Source organism: Paramisgurnus dabryanus, chromosome 19 (genome assembly GCF_030506205.2).
Source record: "Paramisgurnus dabryanus chromosome 19, PD_genome_1.1, whole genome shotgun sequence".
Taxonomy (NCBI): Eukaryota; Metazoa; Chordata; class Actinopteri; order Cypriniformes; family Cobitidae; genus Paramisgurnus; species Paramisgurnus dabryanus.
The window spans coordinates 13619567-13638825 of record NC_133355.1 but is presented as its reverse complement, the minus strand read 5'-3'; the positions used below and the strand labels follow the sequence as shown (position 1 = coordinate 13638825).

At 39.8% G+C, this 19259-nt stretch overlaps 1 protein-coding gene across 2 annotated transcripts in view; it reads left to right on the top strand.

Moving 5' to 3' along the window:
• Positions 1–19259, top strand: part of LOC135779551 (exostosin-1c) — a 67395-nt gene that overhangs the window by 10188 nt on the left and 37948 nt on the right. For both annotated transcript variants that reach the window (XM_065290322.2, XM_065290328.2), the window contains exon 2: positions 1067–2303. In XM_065290322.2, coding sequence (XP_065146394.1) covers positions 1366–2303 — 938 coding nt within the window. In that variant the 5' untranslated portion in view covers positions 1067–1365. The remainder of the gene's footprint in view (positions 1–1066; positions 2304–19259) is intronic.

Genomic DNA, 19259 nt, shown 5'->3' with positions numbered 1-19259 from the left:
GTTCTGTTAATAAGTAAGACAAAAGCATTTGCATAATTTCTGGTTATCATACACCATTTCAATGCGCTTTATACCTGTCATTTCTGTGCTTTAGTAGATGTTTAAGACAGAGATCTAGCATAAATGTTTTGCAGATAATACTGGGTTTGACATTTTGTTAAATAATGCAGTAACATGTCTGCTTAATGGTACAAGTACGTTTTGGAGCCATTGTATATTCAAGCATGGAGCTGAGCATTAAAGGAACAAGCCCAGATTTTGGGAATTTAGCTTATTCACCGTATCCCCCAGAGTTAGATAAGTCCATACATACCTTTCTCATCTCCGTGCGTCCCGTAACTCTGTCTGACGCAGCCCCCGCTAGCTTAGCTTAGCACAAAGTCTGGAAGTGAATGGCTCCAGCTAGCAAACTGCTCCCAATAAGTGACAAAATAACGCGAACATTTTCCTATTTATATGTTGTGATTTGTATAGTCACACCGTGTACAAATAACAAGGTGATATGAGACACAGCGATCTTTTAACAGTATACATACTGGGAACTATATTCTCAGAAGACGAAGCACTGCTATCGCTGTGTCTCATATCACCTTCTTATTTGTACACGCTGTGACTATACAAGTCATAACACATTAATAGGAAAATGTTCGCGTTATTTTGTCACTTATTGGGAGCAGTTTGCTAGCTGGAGCCATTCATTTCCAGACTTTGTGCTAAGCTAAGCTAGCGGGGGCTGCGTCAGACAGAGTTACAGCACGCACGGAGATGAGAAAGGTATGTATGGACTTATTGGGGGATACAGTGAATAAGCAAAATTTCCAAAATCTGGACGTGTTCATTTAACTTTAATATATGAAATAATTATACGTTTGTTTTTATAACCACAGTGCACTGCATTAAAAAAAGTAAAGTGCCACCCATGATGCATCCTTGCTTCATCACACTAATTTTTTCATGTTTTTGTATGAGGCGGATGTTGTTTGAGGACAGAATGAGTGTGTGTGTCCAAGTGCTGAAAGAAATGAACAGAAGGCTGTGTAGTGAAGTGTGTTGTTGTTTCTTGTAGGGGCGCGCAGAGGGATTCACTGAGCCATGAGGAGAGAGGCGCTACGAAGAGAGGGGAAATTTCACCGCATCACTTCCAGTGCACGACAGCGAAGAGTAAATACATTTATGTCGCATGAGCCTACCATGCTATAAGCAGAGAACGGATAAGCAAGAGTGATTCGTCTTTGTCTTTTTCGCTAATGGACAAGTGGACACTGGGGCTATGCTGGAGCTTCGGCCCCTGCTGTCCACCCCATCTCCTCCCTGCTGAGGCTCCTGGCCGGGCCCCGGAGCACAGAGGGTGAGAGAGACAGCCTCATGCAGGCACGCAAGAAGTACGTGCTTCTGAGCCTATGCACGTGCTGCTGGCTGCTGCTTTATTATTGGGGTGGCTTGCAGGAACGCCTTCTGGGTCTCATCACCCACAGGAGGGGGGAAGTGGCACGGCCCTGGCCTGACTGGCTGGATCGGGCCCTGCTCCCAGGCTACGCTGACCAGGCCGAGCTTCAGCATGGAGGAGGACCCGGTGAGTCACCCAGGCAACGGCGGCAGGCATGGGCTGGAATTTACAAAGACAGTCGATGTAGGATGGACACCTGCTTTGACTTTGCCAGGTGTCAAGCTCAAAATAGTTTTCGTGTGTACGTCTATCCACCAGAGAAAGGAGAACGGGTGTCAGAGAGTTATCGGAAGATACTCACCTCTGTTGCCGAATCGCGCTATTACACGTCAGACCCGCGCGAAGCCTGTCTTTTTGTGCTGGGCATCGACACGCTGGACAGGGACCAATTGTCCACACAGTTCGTGCCCAACGTTGATGAACGCATTCGAGGATATCCTCTATGGAACGACGGGCGCAACCACGTCATCTTCAACCTTTATTCGGGAACCTGGCCTAATTACACAGAGGACCTGGGCTTTAATGTAGGTCAGGCCATTTTGGCCAAAGCAAGCCTGAACACTGAACACTTCAGACCGGGCTTTGACGTCTCCATACCTCTGTTCTCTAAAGAACACCCGCAAAAGGGCGGCGAGAGGGGATGGTTAGTTCGCAACACCGTCCCACCACGACGGAAATACTTGTTAATGTTTAAAGGGAAGCGTTACTTGACGGGCATCGGCTCAGACACTCGCAACGCTTTGCATCATATCCACAACGGCAAGGACATTGTGTCTCTTACAACATGTCGCCACGGCAAGGACTGGGAGAAACACAAGGACGCACGCTGCGACCATGACAACCAAGAGTACGAAAGGTAAGTCACATAAATGAGCCAGTGGGGAGTTTCTGTACCTGCAGTCGTAGCATGAGGAGTTATGAACATTATGAGATCAGTTTTAGTGCATGACTGAGTTTGTCAGTGACACCCTAAGCAATGAACTTAGATTGCTGTGTGTTAAATACAAGATGATGCTATCAGTTACCGTAGGGTGTAGGTTACGTAATACATGACAAAGTGTCAGCTGTGAATAACATGTAAATGTAAAAAGGCCTCATTCATCGAACACACAAAGCAGATTTTCTGTGTAAATGGGGGATTGTATTCAATGAGACAATTTGCATTGCTCGCTTTTTATGAATGAGGCCTATTGGGTGATTCTCGCGAAATTAGACTTATGAGGTCTAATGAAACGTTTTGATAAAAAAATAAAAAGCTTCAGTGCATGTTATACTATAAACATTTACAGTAAAGAAACATGTGGTATTTGATATTTATATGGAATATAAATGTGTCCAAGACCAATTTTCTCATCCTCCGCAACAATTTTCAATCACTGTTTAAGCCCTCAAGGAACAAAAATTTTCAACAACAAAATTTTTTTTGGAGGAACATAATTGACTGTGACACTCAAGATGGCTACCAGGTAAGCAGTTCTTATTTTTGCTCTCCAGATAAAAGTTGAAATTTTGTTTGTCGTAGTACCTAGACAACTTTTTAGTTCTCATTACCGAAACATGAGTTTGTTAATGCATATATTTAATGTAATATCATGTTGTGGTAATGATAATTTTTGATAACAATAATCTAAAAAATTTAAATACTTCTATAGGAAATATTTTTTAAATCCTCTAAAAATAATGGTTATTGTAAGTTCAGACCTTAATCTTATATGTGCAGAAAAAATTTGGCTTCAAGGGCTTTTTAAAAATTCTGATGCTGGACAACTTCTAAATCTGGATTTCGTGAGAATCACCCTATTGTGTTTATATTAATAGTCTCTTGGGAATTAAATGAAAAAACACTTTTTTAGCTTCAACAAAAATTAAATCGCTCCTTAAATGTTACTTCAGGAAAAGCATTCGCATAAAAAAATCTTCATATATTCATTGTGAACAGTGCACAAGGTTTTGAGCGCAGATGTTTCTTCGGGTCAAATGCTTGGGGGTTTAAAAAAAAAAAATTATTTCCTGATTTCATAACGCACATAATTCAGTCGTATTGACATGAAGGGATATATAAGAAATAAGAGAAAGGAACTAATACAGAAGTACCACAGAGAATGTGAACCAAATCCACTGGCCAAGCAGCGACCAGAAAACAGTCAAGAACCGTTGAACGGTGCTTCAAGCTTGTTTACTTTTAGTTTGTAGTGTTCCACTCGGCGCTGGATGAATGAGTTCATTTATTCCACATGATGGGTCTGGGGGTCTCTTCTACGCAGGAAGAAACTTAACCATACTTGTTAGAGAGAGAGAGAGAGAGAGGGGTCTTAGGTGGTCCGTTTGAGGAAGGAAAACATTTATGAAATGCTTCTTTTACTACTGGAATAAAAACGTTGCATCGTGGAGGTCCAGGCGGGAAAACTGTGTTTAATTTCAGTTTAGCTCCACTGAACGCAGTCTTGGGGGGCTGAACTCTACATGTCAAAAACTGGAGCGAAACAATCAGCACCATAGGAATTGGGTCTCTCTCTCACCGTTGTGGAAAGCTTAGATGCCAAGCTCTTAGACGGTTCTCTCAGGTTAATGATCGCCAACATCTGCTACTGCTACAGATTAACCTGAAGGCACACCAAAAACCCTATTAAACCTTTGCCTAGGGAGCAAACAGAAAGGATGCTTTAGGTACTTCTGCAACTGGCCTACATTCATTCACTTTTCAGGCGCTGGTTATAAAAAGGGGTATAGGTGGGGGACTAGCATTGTACCGAGAATTTAAATGAGAAAGAGTGAGAGAAGCTGGTGAGAAGAAAAAATAGGGCAAGCTGTTTCAGGACAGTTTTGGGACACACACACAGGATTATACTGCAATACTGATTATACTCTCTTCAATAGCACCGTAGACTTCTGGGAATGCATTCGAATGCAGTCGTGTGTGTGCGTGCACGCTTTAAAGTCTGAGGGTGTGAGACTTAAATGCCGTACCTTTCACGACAGCTAGGTCTCCATGACTACAGTTTTACTATGTGCAAGACGTTTGTACAGAAGAGGGGTCATTATTCCGGAATCTCGAGGAGAAAAGAAGAATAACATGGAATAACATTACAGTGCCTTTTTTATTATCTGCCATTACAAATAAACACAACGATAGGAAAACATTCAACACTCTACGTATACTATGTATGTTTAGTGAAATATTGCCTTTGAAACTAATGAAAATGATAACAAACTGTGCTTAATGATGGCCCTTTCTCGTTCTCTGCCCTTGTGTGTGTGCATTTGTGTACAATTGTTGGCAGGCCCCAATAAGAAACGCTACACCCCACTGTAATTAGGGGGATGTGAAATTGTACCCCTAGAGAGTGTGGTTTGCATGGCCCCGTGCACATGCCAGCACAAACCGAGTTTATTTAGAATAAATAGAGAGGGCTTTCCATCTTCGCTTTTCTGCTCATTGCTCGTTCCCAAACAATTTATGTCCCGTACACACACTCATGCATTCATTTATCAGCTCGCAAACCGAGGCATGCAAATTTTCGCCTCATGCATGGACACACATCAGCCACTCGGGCGTATACAGATACCTCTGACACATCAACAACACATACACAAGTTTATCAATGCATTTAACATCAACACGTCTCACACTTCATAACCAGGATAAGACGAGAGTAGGGTTCTAGTGTTACAGGGATAGTAATAAGACCTCCGTTGATCTTCAGAACACAGTTTAAGATGTTTTATATTTAGTCCAAGAGCTTTCTGACCCTTCATTGAAAATATACGTATGGTATACTGTCCATTTCCGTAAGGTAATAAAAACATCATCAAAGTAGTTCATGTGACATTAGTATCGAAAAAACATTTTGGTCCCAAAAAAAATTACAACTTTATTCAACATTGTCTTCTTTTCCGCGTCTGTTGTGAAGCGCATGCGCGAGACTAAAGTCACGTGACTGCAGTGATGCGGAAGACGTACGACGTGGCTGACGTGTTATCTGGTGCGCCCCAGCTGTTTTTTTTTTGCCCTGGCTTCGTTTACAGTCTGAGGGAGACGCATGCTGTAAGTCTGAAAAAAAACTTCACAAACATGTCTGAGGATAACACGTCATCCGCGTCACTGCAGTCACGTGACTTTAGTCTCGCACATGCACTTCACAACAGACGCAGAAGAGAAGACAATGCTGAATAAAGTCGTCACTTTTGGTATTTTTGAACCAAACTGTATTTTCGATGCTTCAACACATTCTAACTGACCCACTGATGTCACATGGACTACTTTGATGATGTTTTATTACTTTCTGGACATGGACAGTATACCGTACATAGATTTTCAATGAAGGGTCAACAAGCTCTCGGACTAAATCTAAAACATCTTAAACTCTTACATCTTAACATCTTAATTTCGTACAATTTCATGTAAGCTAATCCTACAATCTCTTAAAATGTCTTTTAGCGGCCACTTAAAGTATTATCCCGAAACCTTATAATAAATTTGGTTTGTAAAACAATATAACAACACTCCCAAACACTTTGCTTTAAAAATGCATAAACAGTGATACATTTTTTTTTACAGTTTATAATGACGTTTTATTTATGTATTTAAAGTTGCCCAGTCATTTTGGTGTGCATTTTCTGCAGACTGTTTTGTGTGCAGTCACTGGTTTAAACTGTATATTTTTGGGTTAAAATAGGTCGTTGAGGCTGTCAAACAGGAATCAAATTTGATACCTGTTGGGAAGCTAGTTATCAAAATGAAACTGTCAAACTGACTCCATCGATGGTTATGGAGTGCAGTCAGCTAAAGCTTATCAAAGTGTAAGACAGCCTGCCATATCTATTTATACATTCTGTTAAACCTGGCAAAACGCTACACTTGACTGCATGCACATGTAGTGTAACAGCATTGATTATAACACCCAATGGAAATGAAAAACAAGAGATGAGATATTTAAAATATCTCAAAGATTTCTCCTTTGGACAGCAATAAGAATAAGTGAATAAGAATGTATTTTTTTCTTTAAAAAAATCCTAAAAGATCTGGGGAATAGAGATCTTAACAATGTCAAAAAAAAAAAAATCCTGGCCCTCAAGGACTCTCCATGCAAGTGGTGTGTATGTCAAAATGGTAGTTCATAATTTAGGGCTCTAATCGGGGCTTTATCTTGCTCTCTGCACACTGCATGGGTGGATTTGAGAGAATCCATCCGTATCACGTCGGTTATTGTCTGTCTCCACTGAAGCCGAAAGCTTTTGAGGAGGAATGAGCTGGGAACTCCAGGAAATTGTCTCAAGGACATGTCCTGTACACTATTACCCCGTTTCTTAACTTCCTGTTATTTAAATGCTCAGATTTGGCAATGATTTCTAAAATCAGCGTAAAGGTAAATAGACGGCATTTGAGTCAAGGTTATGTTGCTCCCTAGTGGAATGCAAGTCCCATTGTTTTTTCAGTGATACAGGGATACTATTTGGTTTAAACCCCAAATCATCTCTTTGCATTATATATGCCATGACCTAGTTGTGTTCATATGTTTACAAACCCGTTGCACAATCTGCCAGCATTTGAAAAGGAAATCAAGAGATAAAATCTTAAAAGATAAAATCATAAAAGTTATGCTTAAGCTGCATTACAGATGTGTATAGGCTATATTATACATATTGATTTACACAGATTGACAAACTTCTATATCAAGGATTGTGTTTATAGGAAAAATTAAGTTAGTTATAAATTGTTATTATTTTGTCTTCTGGGAAATAAACTCAGCAAAAAAAGAAACATCCCTTTTTCAACTCTGTGTATTTCAACAGTAATGTTGTAAAAATCCAAATAACTTTACAGATCTTCATTGAAAAGGGTTTAAACATTGTTTTCCATGCATGTTCAATTAACCATAATCATTTAAATAACATGCACCTGTGGAATGGTCGTTAAGACCTTAACAGCTTACAGAGAGTAGGCATTTAATGTCACAGTTCTAAAAACGCAGGACACCAAAGAGACTTGTCTACTGACTGTGAAAAACACCCCAAGAAAGATGCCCAGGGTCCCTGCTCATCTGCGTGAACGTGCATTAGGCATGCTGCAGGGAGGCATGAGGACTGCTGATGTGGCTAGGGCAATAAATTGCCATGTCCGTACTGTGAGACGCCCAAGACAGCGCTACAGGGAGACAGGGAGGACAGCTGATCATCCTCGCAGTGGAAGACCACGTGTAACAACACCTGCACAGGATCGGTACATCAGAATATCACACCTGCGTGACAGGTACAGGATGGCCACAACAACTGCCCGAGTCACACCAGGAACACACAATCTCTCCATCAGTGCTCAGACTGTCCGCAATAGGCTGAGAGAGGCTGGACTGAGGGCTTGTAGGCCTGTTGTAAGGCAGGTCCTTACCAGACATCACCAGCAACAACGCCGCCTATGGGCACAAACCCACCTTTGCTGGACCAGACAGGAGTGGCAAAAAGTGCTCTTCACTGATGAGTCACGGTTTTGTCTCACCAGGGGTGATGGACGGATTCGTGTTTATCGTCGAAGGAATGAGCATTACACCGAGGCCTGTACCCTGGAGCGGGATCGATTTGGAGGTGGGGGGTCCGTCATGGTCTGGGGCGGTATATCACATCACCATCGGACTGAGCTTTTTTTCATTGCAGGCAATCTCAATGCCTTTCGGTACAGGGAAGACATCCTCCTCCCTCATGTGGTACCCTTCATGCATGCTCATCCGGACATGATCCTCCAGCAGGACAATGCCACCAGCCATACTGCTCGTTCTGTGTGTGAGTTTCTGCATGACAGCAATATCAGTGTTCTGCCATTGCCAGCAAAGAGCCCGGATCTCAATCCCATTGAGTACGTCTTGGACCTGTTGGATCGCAGGGTGAGGGCTAGGGCCATTCCCCCCAGAAATGTCCAGGAACTTGCAAGGGCCTTGGTGGAAGAGTGGGGTAACATCTCACAGCAAGAACTGACAAATCTGGTCCAGTCCATGAGGAGGAGATGCACTGCAGTACTTCAAGCTGCTGGTGGCCACACCAGATACTGACTGGTACTTTTGATTTTGAGCCTCCCTTCATTCAGGGACACATTATTCTTTTTCTGTTAGTCACATGTCTGTGTAACATTTTTAGTTTATGTCTTATGGTGTTGACTCTTTTAGTGTTCATACAAATATTTATGCATCTTAAGTTTACTGAAAGTAAAAACTGTTGAAAGTCAGAGGACGTTTCTTTTTTTGCTGAGTTTATGTATTTTGAAGGACATTACTAAATGAAAAAAAAAGATATTTAAATAAAATAATGACAATTTACACTGTTCACCCTGTCCAAACGTGTACATAACCCTGCACTATAAAAAATGTTGAGTTGTTTTTAACCCAGGATTGGGTAACTATTGGACAGAACACATTTCTGGGTTAAAATGACCCAAATCATGGGTTGTTTTTACCCAACTGCTGGGTTATTGTTAATCAATCACGTTGAAACAACCCAGCAGTTGAATTAAAACAACCCATTATTAGGGTCATTTTAACCCCGAAATGTGTTCTGTCCAATATTTCCCAGCCCTGGGTTAAAAACAACCCAATATTTGGTGTGACTTTTAAATATGGACTTCCTGACCATCACTAAATGTTTGTATTTATCGTAATAGTTGCATATTCTCTTAATTTCTTCAAAGTTTGTGTAAACATATCATGTGAAATAACTTGTTCAGGGCACAAAATTAAAAACAAACCCAAATATCTTTTTCCAAAATGTTCAGCATTTTCCAGATTCTGCAAGGTGTATTTAAAATTTTGATCAAGACAACTGCATATATGTGGCATAAAAATCATTTTCCTATAGCATGATATGTTTAAACCTCTTTTCTTAGTCCATATTGAATGTTGGTTTGCTTTAAAAAGAATCTATAACACTGACTGATATTATTATGTAGGCATTACCTATATAATGAGTTTAGATTTTATTTCACAGACTATACGGCGCTGATATAAAACAGACACCAGTAATGTTACTGAAATTAAGTAATACGATACTAAATCTATATCCTGATTCCAATAACATGAAGCTTTTATTCCTTTTTCTTTTGACTATTTAAATGAATGGACTACATGTTAAATAAGGCAACCACGGATGCAAATACAGTAGACCCAGCTGGTCATACTAGAATAGAAATTCGAGCACACCTGAGCCCTGGCCAGTGGGACAGTGTTAAAGATAGACTCATCCGAAAGCCTTTGGTCTTTGCTTACTATATCAGAGCACAATAACTTCTGGCTAGATAAACTGACAGGCTCCAAGCGTTAAACACAGGCCCCATGATGTGCCCTAGATAGAGCTGTCAGCCAGGCAAATGAGCAATGCATTTAGTTTTAAAAATGAATCATTTGAGAATTCGTTGAACTTTTACTTGACAAAGGCCTCGGTGTTCACGTTTGTACCCCGCTGCCTATCCGCTCACCTGCCGCAGTTAGATAGCAGCTCTATCACAGCACTTTAATGATTTAGTATCTCTGCGAGGTCTGGACGCCAAGTGCGCAGTGTATCCATGGAAACTGTGCTCCGTACCCATATATACCCCTTTTTAAGAGTATGCGTCTATGAATAGTCCTGGGGAATGAACCAGATTACTTCAGGATAATTAGAAGGAAACATAACATATTTTTTACATTAATCGTTGTTTTTGTAAAAAGCAATACAAATTCAATGGAAAACATTGTAAGATGTGTTACATAGATAGTGCTGACAGTACCACACTTTTGTTAGTAACATGAAAGCATTATTAAAATAGCTGAAATATTTACTAATCAAAAGGCTGAAGGATGTGTACCTTATGTTCAAATTCCACAGAAATTATAATTTTTACATATTCAAGATTCCATGCATTATTGTTAGGGAGAAAAGCGTCTGTACATTTACTTTTATCATTCCTTTCACATTTCAGTTCTCTCTGATTTAACATTAATAAACAGCTAAATGTAAAAAAAATTTATTTGTCAGTCTAATAAACATGTTTTCCACACTAATCTACAGTCAGTTGTTAAGGAATCAATGTCATACAGCATAAATACATAAGAGACGGCGTGTGACTTGAACAAGCTCTTTGTGTTGCAACTCTCTGGTTCATGGCCCGTTCCTAACACATAATTCCCTCTTCCACTGAATGCCTAATTTCCATAAACGTTGATCCGCAGCAATCTCTATTGTCTTCCTCTTGTTTTCTCAACTCATAACTAAGCCCTCATTGTTCCCTGCCCACCATCCCCTGCTCTCCTCGTAAATAACCCACTGACGTTCCGGACCGATTGCCTTCCGACACACATCCCGTGCATGTGGATGTTTTGATATTTTTGGGATCGGTACTACACACCCTGGCTTTTCTCAGAGTGTCCCCGCATACCCCGGTGGGTATGCCGCTCCCCACCCCCCAGCTGTCTCTATCCCATCATTCCCCTCCGGCCGTATTGGCGGCATTGACCAGCACACCCCTACAATGGGGAATGCAGAAACCAGAGCCTCTCTCTCTCTCTTACATCCGTGCTCTATTTCAGCATCTCGCTTTCTTATTTACTGGGTATCAATAACTTTTGGCCTGTGCTCCTGGGCTTCCACGCCCCAGTCATAAGATCTGTTTCAAAGCTAGAGAGCTGCCTACTGCTTATGTAGGCAGCTGCAGTAGAAGCATCCTAACTATTATCAAGATAGATAGATAGATAGATAGATAGATAGATAGATAGATAGATAGATAGATAGATAGATACCATAGATACCATAGATAGACAGATAGATACGATATGTGATACGATAGATAGATAGATAGATACCATAGATACCATAGATAGACAGATAGATAGATAGATAGATAGATAGACACCATAGATACCATAGATACCATAGATACCATAGATACCATAGATAGATACCGTAGATAGATACCATAGATAGATAAATAGATACCACAGATAGATGGATGGATGGATGGATAGACAGACAGACAGACAGATAGATATATAGATACCACAGATAGATGGATAAATACCATATATAGATACATACCATAGATAGATAGATACCACAGATAAATAGACAGACAGATAGATTGATACGACACCTTAAAATCACCCTAAAATGTTGACAGATAGATAGATAGATACCATAATATACCATAGATACCATATATAGATAGATACCGTAGATAGATACCATAGATAGATAAATAGATACCACAGATAGATGGATGGATGGATGGATGGATGGATGGATAGACAGACAGACAGATAGATAGATATATAGATAGATACCACAGATAGATGGATAAATACCATATATAGATACATACCATAGATAGATAGATACCACAGATAGATAGATACCATAGATAGATAGACAGACAGACAGACAGATAGATTGATTGATACGACTGATAGACAGATTGATACGACACCCTAAAATCACCCTAAAATGTTGACTCTGTAGGCAGCTCACTAGGTTTCGTAACAGGTCGATCCTCTCTCTTAATCCAAAACTTCTCTCGGCCACTAGTTTGGTCATTTACAATCTCTTACCCTACCCTTTCGAAAAATCTCTGATTACCTCAACCTGCGTCACATTTCGGCATTTCCTGTCTCACACCGATTTAATATCTCTTATTGCTTCTCATCCTGTGCAAAACCTCTCTCTCTAAATCTCGCTCTCTCTCAGCAGTAATGTGATCAGGTGCAGTGAGTGAGTTGTCTCCACTCCAGTAACTGCATTAAGCTCCTCTCTTCTGTAACATCTGCCCCTATTGCACATATCACTGATAGCAAGGCCAGGGTCAGTAAGGCCAAGGCTGTTCCTGGAACCAACACACAAACACCATCACAGCTTTGTAATGGAGGCCTGGCACCCTCGCTCTCTCCCGTTAGTTCATGCGATCTATATTCATTTATCTCCACCGCAGTAGCCCTACAGATGCCAGTTAATCTATAGATCAGATAACACACACAAACAAAACTACACACAATCTGGACACCAGCTGAAGTACCAACGCAATCTCGGGCAATTCGTATGTATTTTAGGAGGTTGCCAATTCGTATTAATTCGTACAACCACACTTTACGTTTTCTACGATTTGCTTTTGCACATGTAACATTGGGGTAATGGTAGGGATTTCATTATTGTTTTTATGACAATCATATGTTTTTGTACGATTTACTTCGGATGAATTCATACAATTCATAAACTTGTAAAATACATAAAAATTGTCATGAGATCGGGCTGGAGGTACAAATGGTCTTGCTTTTGAGAAGTGCTGGCACACTGTATACTATGACACAGTTTATTACACAATATAGCATTATTTTTTAATGGTTAGGATTATTATTTTTATGTATTTATTAATTATAATAGTGTCATTATTATTATATTATTAGAATATATTTATTAAGTCTAAATTTGATGTCAATGTAGTCACACCTACACATCATTTAATGTAAAAAAAAATTATAAAATAAATAATAATTAAAATAATTATTTAAAGAGGACATATCATAAAAATCTTATTTTTCCATGTTTAAGTGCTTTTATCAACCTAGAAAATGTGAAAACATATCTAGAAAATATTTTTGTGGAAACTACGAAGTGGAAATTTTAAAGAGGACAAATTTACTGAACTGAACATTTCACAAGACTTTTTTAAGATGTCAAATAAATCTTTGGTGTCCCCAGAGTACCAATGTGAAGTTTTAGCTCAAAATACCATATAGATAATTTTTTATAGCATGTTAAGTCACTTTGTGTGTGTAATAATGTGCCATTTTTGGGTGTGTCCTTTTAAATGCAAATGAGTTGATCTCTGCACTAAATGGCAGTGCCGTGGTTGGATAGTTCAGATTAAGGGGCGGATTATCCCCTTCTGACATCACAAGGTGATGGCAATTTTCACCTATTTTTCACATGCTTGCAGAGAATGGTTTACCAAAATTAAGTTACTGGGTTGATCTTTTTCACATTTTTTTAAGTTGATAGAAGCTCTGGGAACCCAATTATAGCACTTAAACATGGAAAAAGTCAGATTTTCATGATATGTCCCCTTTAACATGTTATAATAAATTATCTATTTGGTATTTTAAGCTAGAACTTCACATACGTACTTTGGGGACACCAACGCTTTATTTGGCATCTTAGAAAAGTCTTGTGAAATATCCCCTTTAAACGAATAATACAAAATAATTAAAATGTTTCTTTTAACCATACTACGTAAATGCATGATAAAGTTCCAACTGTGTGCTTGGTTTCTGACAAAAATTCTACTCACAGGCATTTAAACCCCGTTTCTCTAGCTTGCTAAACAAAAGACATACCATCACACCAACATCTTTTATAACAAACAGTTACTGTATGTTTATATGAAAGACTTTTATCCACAAAACAATACAGTCGAAATGTTTGATGACGCAAACAGAAACCGCAACCTGCACGTGCTTGTCTGAAGCAACATCTGCGGTGTGGATGTATTTAAAAAGGTGCTAAAGTGAGCAGCTTTCTGTAGGCACAGAGGCACATGCGGTTGAATGTGTCAGACGTGATCGATCAAAACTCTTGATGTGTAAACTTTAGAGAGAGAGTTGCGCCAATGTGTCTCATTCTGTCCATTAACATACATTTGGCGAATAAAGCAATGAAAAACAACAACGTTTTTATGTGGAGCGAATGTTTATGCTGCACTGTTTGGGATTAACACTCAGTCTATGTGTGTGCGCACACGTTTAAGGGCACTCAGTAGTGTACCTCCACAGTATTCTTTTTCTAATAAAAACATTTGTTTATGTCTTAAGTGTATGTATAGATTCAGTCACAAACCATTCTGTGCTTATTTGGTCTTAAAGAGACAGTAACCTCAATTAACCTACTTAAGTCTGTGTCATTAATGTTAATCAAACAACCAAAGACAAAGAGAAAATCACTGCTGTAGCTCTAAAAATAATAATAATTTTATTTAATTTATAAAATAAAGACAGTCTTATAACTCATTTAATTTAATTTCTGTACCTTATGCTAATTTCAGACCTTAATTAATGTGCAACTTTGTTCTTTTTTATAAATGTTTGCAATTTCTTTATTTGTTATACGCACCGTGCATCAAAAACTGTAATGTGAGCCAAACCGTGAGTTTTGTGATCCGTCACACCACTAGTAAAATTAGTACACATTGATAGCCATAAATCTAATGGTACTAATAATTGGCATAATAATTTCTTTCGGTGTTTCGGTTTTCAGTTTCAGCCAAGAATTTTCATTTCTGTACATGCCTATTTTAAAGTGTTTTGTGTGTGTGTGGGTGCTTTAATAAAGATTGAATTGAGGATGTGAATACTTTGTGCTAACTGTGATCTTGCTGTTTATAATGAGGTGCCATGCCCAGAAAATACACATGTGCATTTATTTACATTTTCACACATTTGCTAATTTTTTTTCATTTAGCTTCTGTATTTTTTACGTACTATATAATTTTTCTCATTTGAGTGGGCCACTGACATCCCTGTGGACGCGGCGTTGCGTGTTATAACCAGGGACCCTTGAAAAGACAGGTTTCCTCAGCCATTTCTTTTTACACTTCAAATCAACTTCACGCTACTCCAAACAAGCACTCATACTCATAAACACGCTCTGCAGCTAATAATTTTTTTACAGAAGTGCATTACTGCTTTTGCTATCCTACCCTCCTGCATGAAATAATTGAAGGCTGTTGAAGTGAAGTGTGCTTTCGGAGTCAACACACACTCAGCTAGTGCACTAATGTAACTCATGCTCGCGCTGTTCAACTAATTGGACATTCCAGTTAACAAGACAGTCTGGCAAACAGTTTTCGTAAAACAGGGCGGAAAAGCATAAATGACATTTGTAATGAAGCACCGCGCCTCAAAAAACACCAGAGAAGTCAGGCTGTGTGTTATTGCTGGTGGTTGACAGTGCCAAGCTGTGAACACCTGGCTTGCTGCCATATGTTTTTTTATTTATGGGAATGCCCACCTGCCTGTCCTCCTCTTTTCCCGGATTTAGAGCAGTGTTCAGGGCGAATCGTGACAATCCCAGCTGACCAACTGTTTAGGTTTACTACTATTCAAATTTAGTATTTAGATTTAAAATCTTAATTTGCTCAGTGTACCCAACCAGCGTTTTGACAGCCTGCTGTTAACTAAACATATACATGTGGTATATGAAAAATGTCACGATATGTCCATATAATTTAGTTTTGCACATCCTGATCAATGTGAAAAGTTTTATTCACATCAGTACACTAACCGCACTCCATTCAGTAATGCATTGATTCAGTTTAATACTAAGGCACTTTACTGCTCTCTATTCCAAATCTGTCCGTTTAAGCGTAATTGCTTTTAAAAAACGATCGGAAGCCAAGGTGGCGTCAGCGTGTAACGTTGGGCCGAGACAAAGTGTCTGTTGACTGAAAAGCTGAACTAAACAACCGTCCTCTACAGCTCTTAAATATAGCAGTGTTTCTCATTCAAACCACGCTTGCATGTAATACATCTAATGCCACATCTAACCCTCCGGTCTCCCTGTGACAGAAACACAAGGACACCGGAAAGCTGGGTGGATTATTTTGAGATGTACATGCATGAATAGCTCATTGCTGTCCAGGGGAACGGACCATCTGACGACTGAATATATCAACCCTGAATTTTCCATTAGAACAGAGCACAACCAGGCTCTTGCAACGGGAGGCAAAACAAGCATGTGTTTACGGCCCGAATGATGGGTGACATTTCAAAATGCTTCATGCAAATAGACTTAGCGCTGACCTTCTGATCTGCTTTTGGACCGGTCGCTAACAGACCGCTGAACTCTTTTTAATTGACTCTGGGATCAGGCATGGCCCATCAATCACAAATCAAGTTTATTGATCCGCCTCTGGCCATGTCAGGCAGGCTGCGCTTATTTCCTCAAACAAGACGGCGCCAGAGACTGAATTCGACAAGCATGACTGCGATTGCCAAATAGGAAATTGAATATGGAGGGCAGAAACAATACAAAGACTAATAAGGAGTCATTAGACATTTAAACATGAAATGTTTGTACAGTTCCCATGCACGGTTGATAATTTGACAGCTTTGGTCCGCATTTACATACTGAGAGTTAACATCGGTACTATTAGACAAGTAAACGTTGGCTCCCCCTAAACTGACCCGAGGGCTTGGATCGGTACGGCAGGCATTACACCATGTTTCCATCATGGTGTAAAAACAGTTGTGTAAACTGTGTGACAGCATGCAAGTTATCGCTATGTGACATATGGTTATTATGAAGTGTAAAACAGGACTATTTTGCACCCGTATGGCACGCAGATGTTAAATAGATGCTCGTGTCTCTGTGAATATTCTGCCATAATCATAATCAGGAGTGAGAAATTGATGCCAATTTACACGCTCTTTCTCTGCCTCTCTCTGCACATTTAAGTCTGGTAGCTCATTTTCTTCTCGGTGTGTGTAAGATGAGAAAGCAACTCACTCATCTGCAACTTCAACTACATGTCAACAAACAGTCGTGAGCTTTTTAGTCACTCCCCACCAGTTTTTTCACACTTACCACGCATTAAAGTGAAAGTGATGTAATTGCCAGTGAATTTTAACACATGACTTTTGGATTTAACCCATCCAGTGAGTAGTGAACACTCACACTGCAAGTTGTGAACACAAACACCCGGAGCAGTGGGCAGCTATTACTGCAGCACCAAGGGAGCAATTGGGAAAAAGGTGCCTTGCTAAAGGGTACCCCAGTCACTTCCTGCCAGCTGGGAGAATCGTACCACAACCTTTGGGTTAGAAACTCAACTCTCAAACCAATACAGTACAAAAAAACGGGCAGCTTTTTGATTCTGCTTTTTGGTTGCGCTAGCTATTGTCGGTGTAGCTATTGTCTTACCTACCACAATGATTAATCTTTTGTCCATTTGAATGCTCTTCGGTTCGTTTGTCTTGCATGAACTAGGTTATTTGCATAAGGTGATCTGATTCGCTGACACCTGCGTTGGCGCTTGTAAAGTTGATAAATTTTCAACTTCTGCCACATCAGTAGTAGTGGGGTTTCCATCCAAACGTGAAGTAAATATTTTCAAAATTCACAAAAAAGAAAAACAATCAAATGCAAATTAGATGCGTTTCCATCAAGTACAGTAGTTAGAGCAAATGACGGTGGTATTGGTAACTAAGTAACTAACAGTACATAAAACAAGGCACGCTTAGAAAATGGAGACAGGACTGCATTTAGTTATGATCGGGCAAGTTATACATTTGCTAGCTGAGTGCAGCCTGTAATTGCCAAACTGAATGCTGTGCACAAAAGAAGAAATGCAAAATTTTTGATGCAGGCACTAGCAGCAAGGGCATTACGACTACATGGAGCTGGTAAAGGCGACGTCAGCCGATTCAGCTAGACGATCAGTCATGTGGGTTTAAAGGGATAGTTCGGCCAAAAATGATATTAAACCCATGATTTACTCACCCCTAAGCTGTCCGAGTTACATATGTCCATCGTTTTTTTAGACAAACACATTTTCGGATATTTTAGAAAATGTTTTAGATCTTTCAGTTGATTAAATGTAATGTTACGGGGTCCACGACCTTCAAGTCCAAAAAAAGTGCGTCCATCCTTCACAAAATAAATCCAAACAGCTCCAGGATGATAAACAAAGGTCTTCTGAGGGTAATCCGCGCGGTGTTGTTGTAGAAATATCCACATTTAAAACTTTATAAACTTAAATAACTACCTTCCGGTAGCGCCGCCATATTCAGTAGAGAGTATTAGCGTAGTGTACGCACTTTTCTCAGTGACGTATGACAAATTCGGAGGGCGGGGGCACAGAGCAGCAGCAGAGCAGCAGCAGAGTAGCCTCCGTTGGCTGCGTAAGCTCTCATCCTGAATGCGGACGCAACTAAGATGGCGGCGCTACCGGAAGGTAGTTATTTTAGTTTACAAAGTTTTAAATGTGGATATTTCTACAACAACACCACGCGGATTACCCTCAGAAGACCTTTGTTTATCATCCTGGAGCCGTTTGGATTTATTTTGTGAAGGATGGACGCACTTTTTTTGGACTTGAAGGTCGTGGACCCCGTAACATTACATTTAATCAACTGAAAGATCTAAAACATTTTCTAAAATATCCGAAAATGTGTTTGTCTGAAAAACGATAGACATATGCAACTCGGACAGCTTGGGGGTGAGTAAATCATGGGTTTAATATCATTTTTGGCCGAACTATCCCTTTAATGTTCACTACGTCAGAATTAATTCGGCAAATGCATTTTCATCTCCCATTATTTGCATTTACTCTTTTTTCACATAAGTTAAAAACCAACACAAGCAAGCGTAAAAACTTTTTTTGCGAATTATGGCATTTTTATTCGAAATTTGGCATTTTCATCACTCGTTTCTTATTTGATACTTGAAAATGCACATAAAACAGGGTGATGGAAGAAACTCAACTAGTGACGCACGCTGACGGATCCACAATTCAGTTTGGCAATGCATGACGTCACCGTTTCAAAGTAAATGAAAAGCATTAACACTGAAAGTCAAATTTTTATTTAAGGCCCCAATTGACCTATGGCTAAGCCACGGCCCCAAACGCTAACCCAATACATTCGGACATTCTCTGCTTCCACGTCCATTGAAATGCATTGCAGTTAGTCAGTTTTCATTAGTTTTTATGTTTTTATTGTCATTTTAAGTTTAAAATGGTCCAACGGGGTGCATGGGGTACATGCAACTCCAACACTAGGTATCCCGAGAGGCTGGTCGATGTTGTGTATTTTTA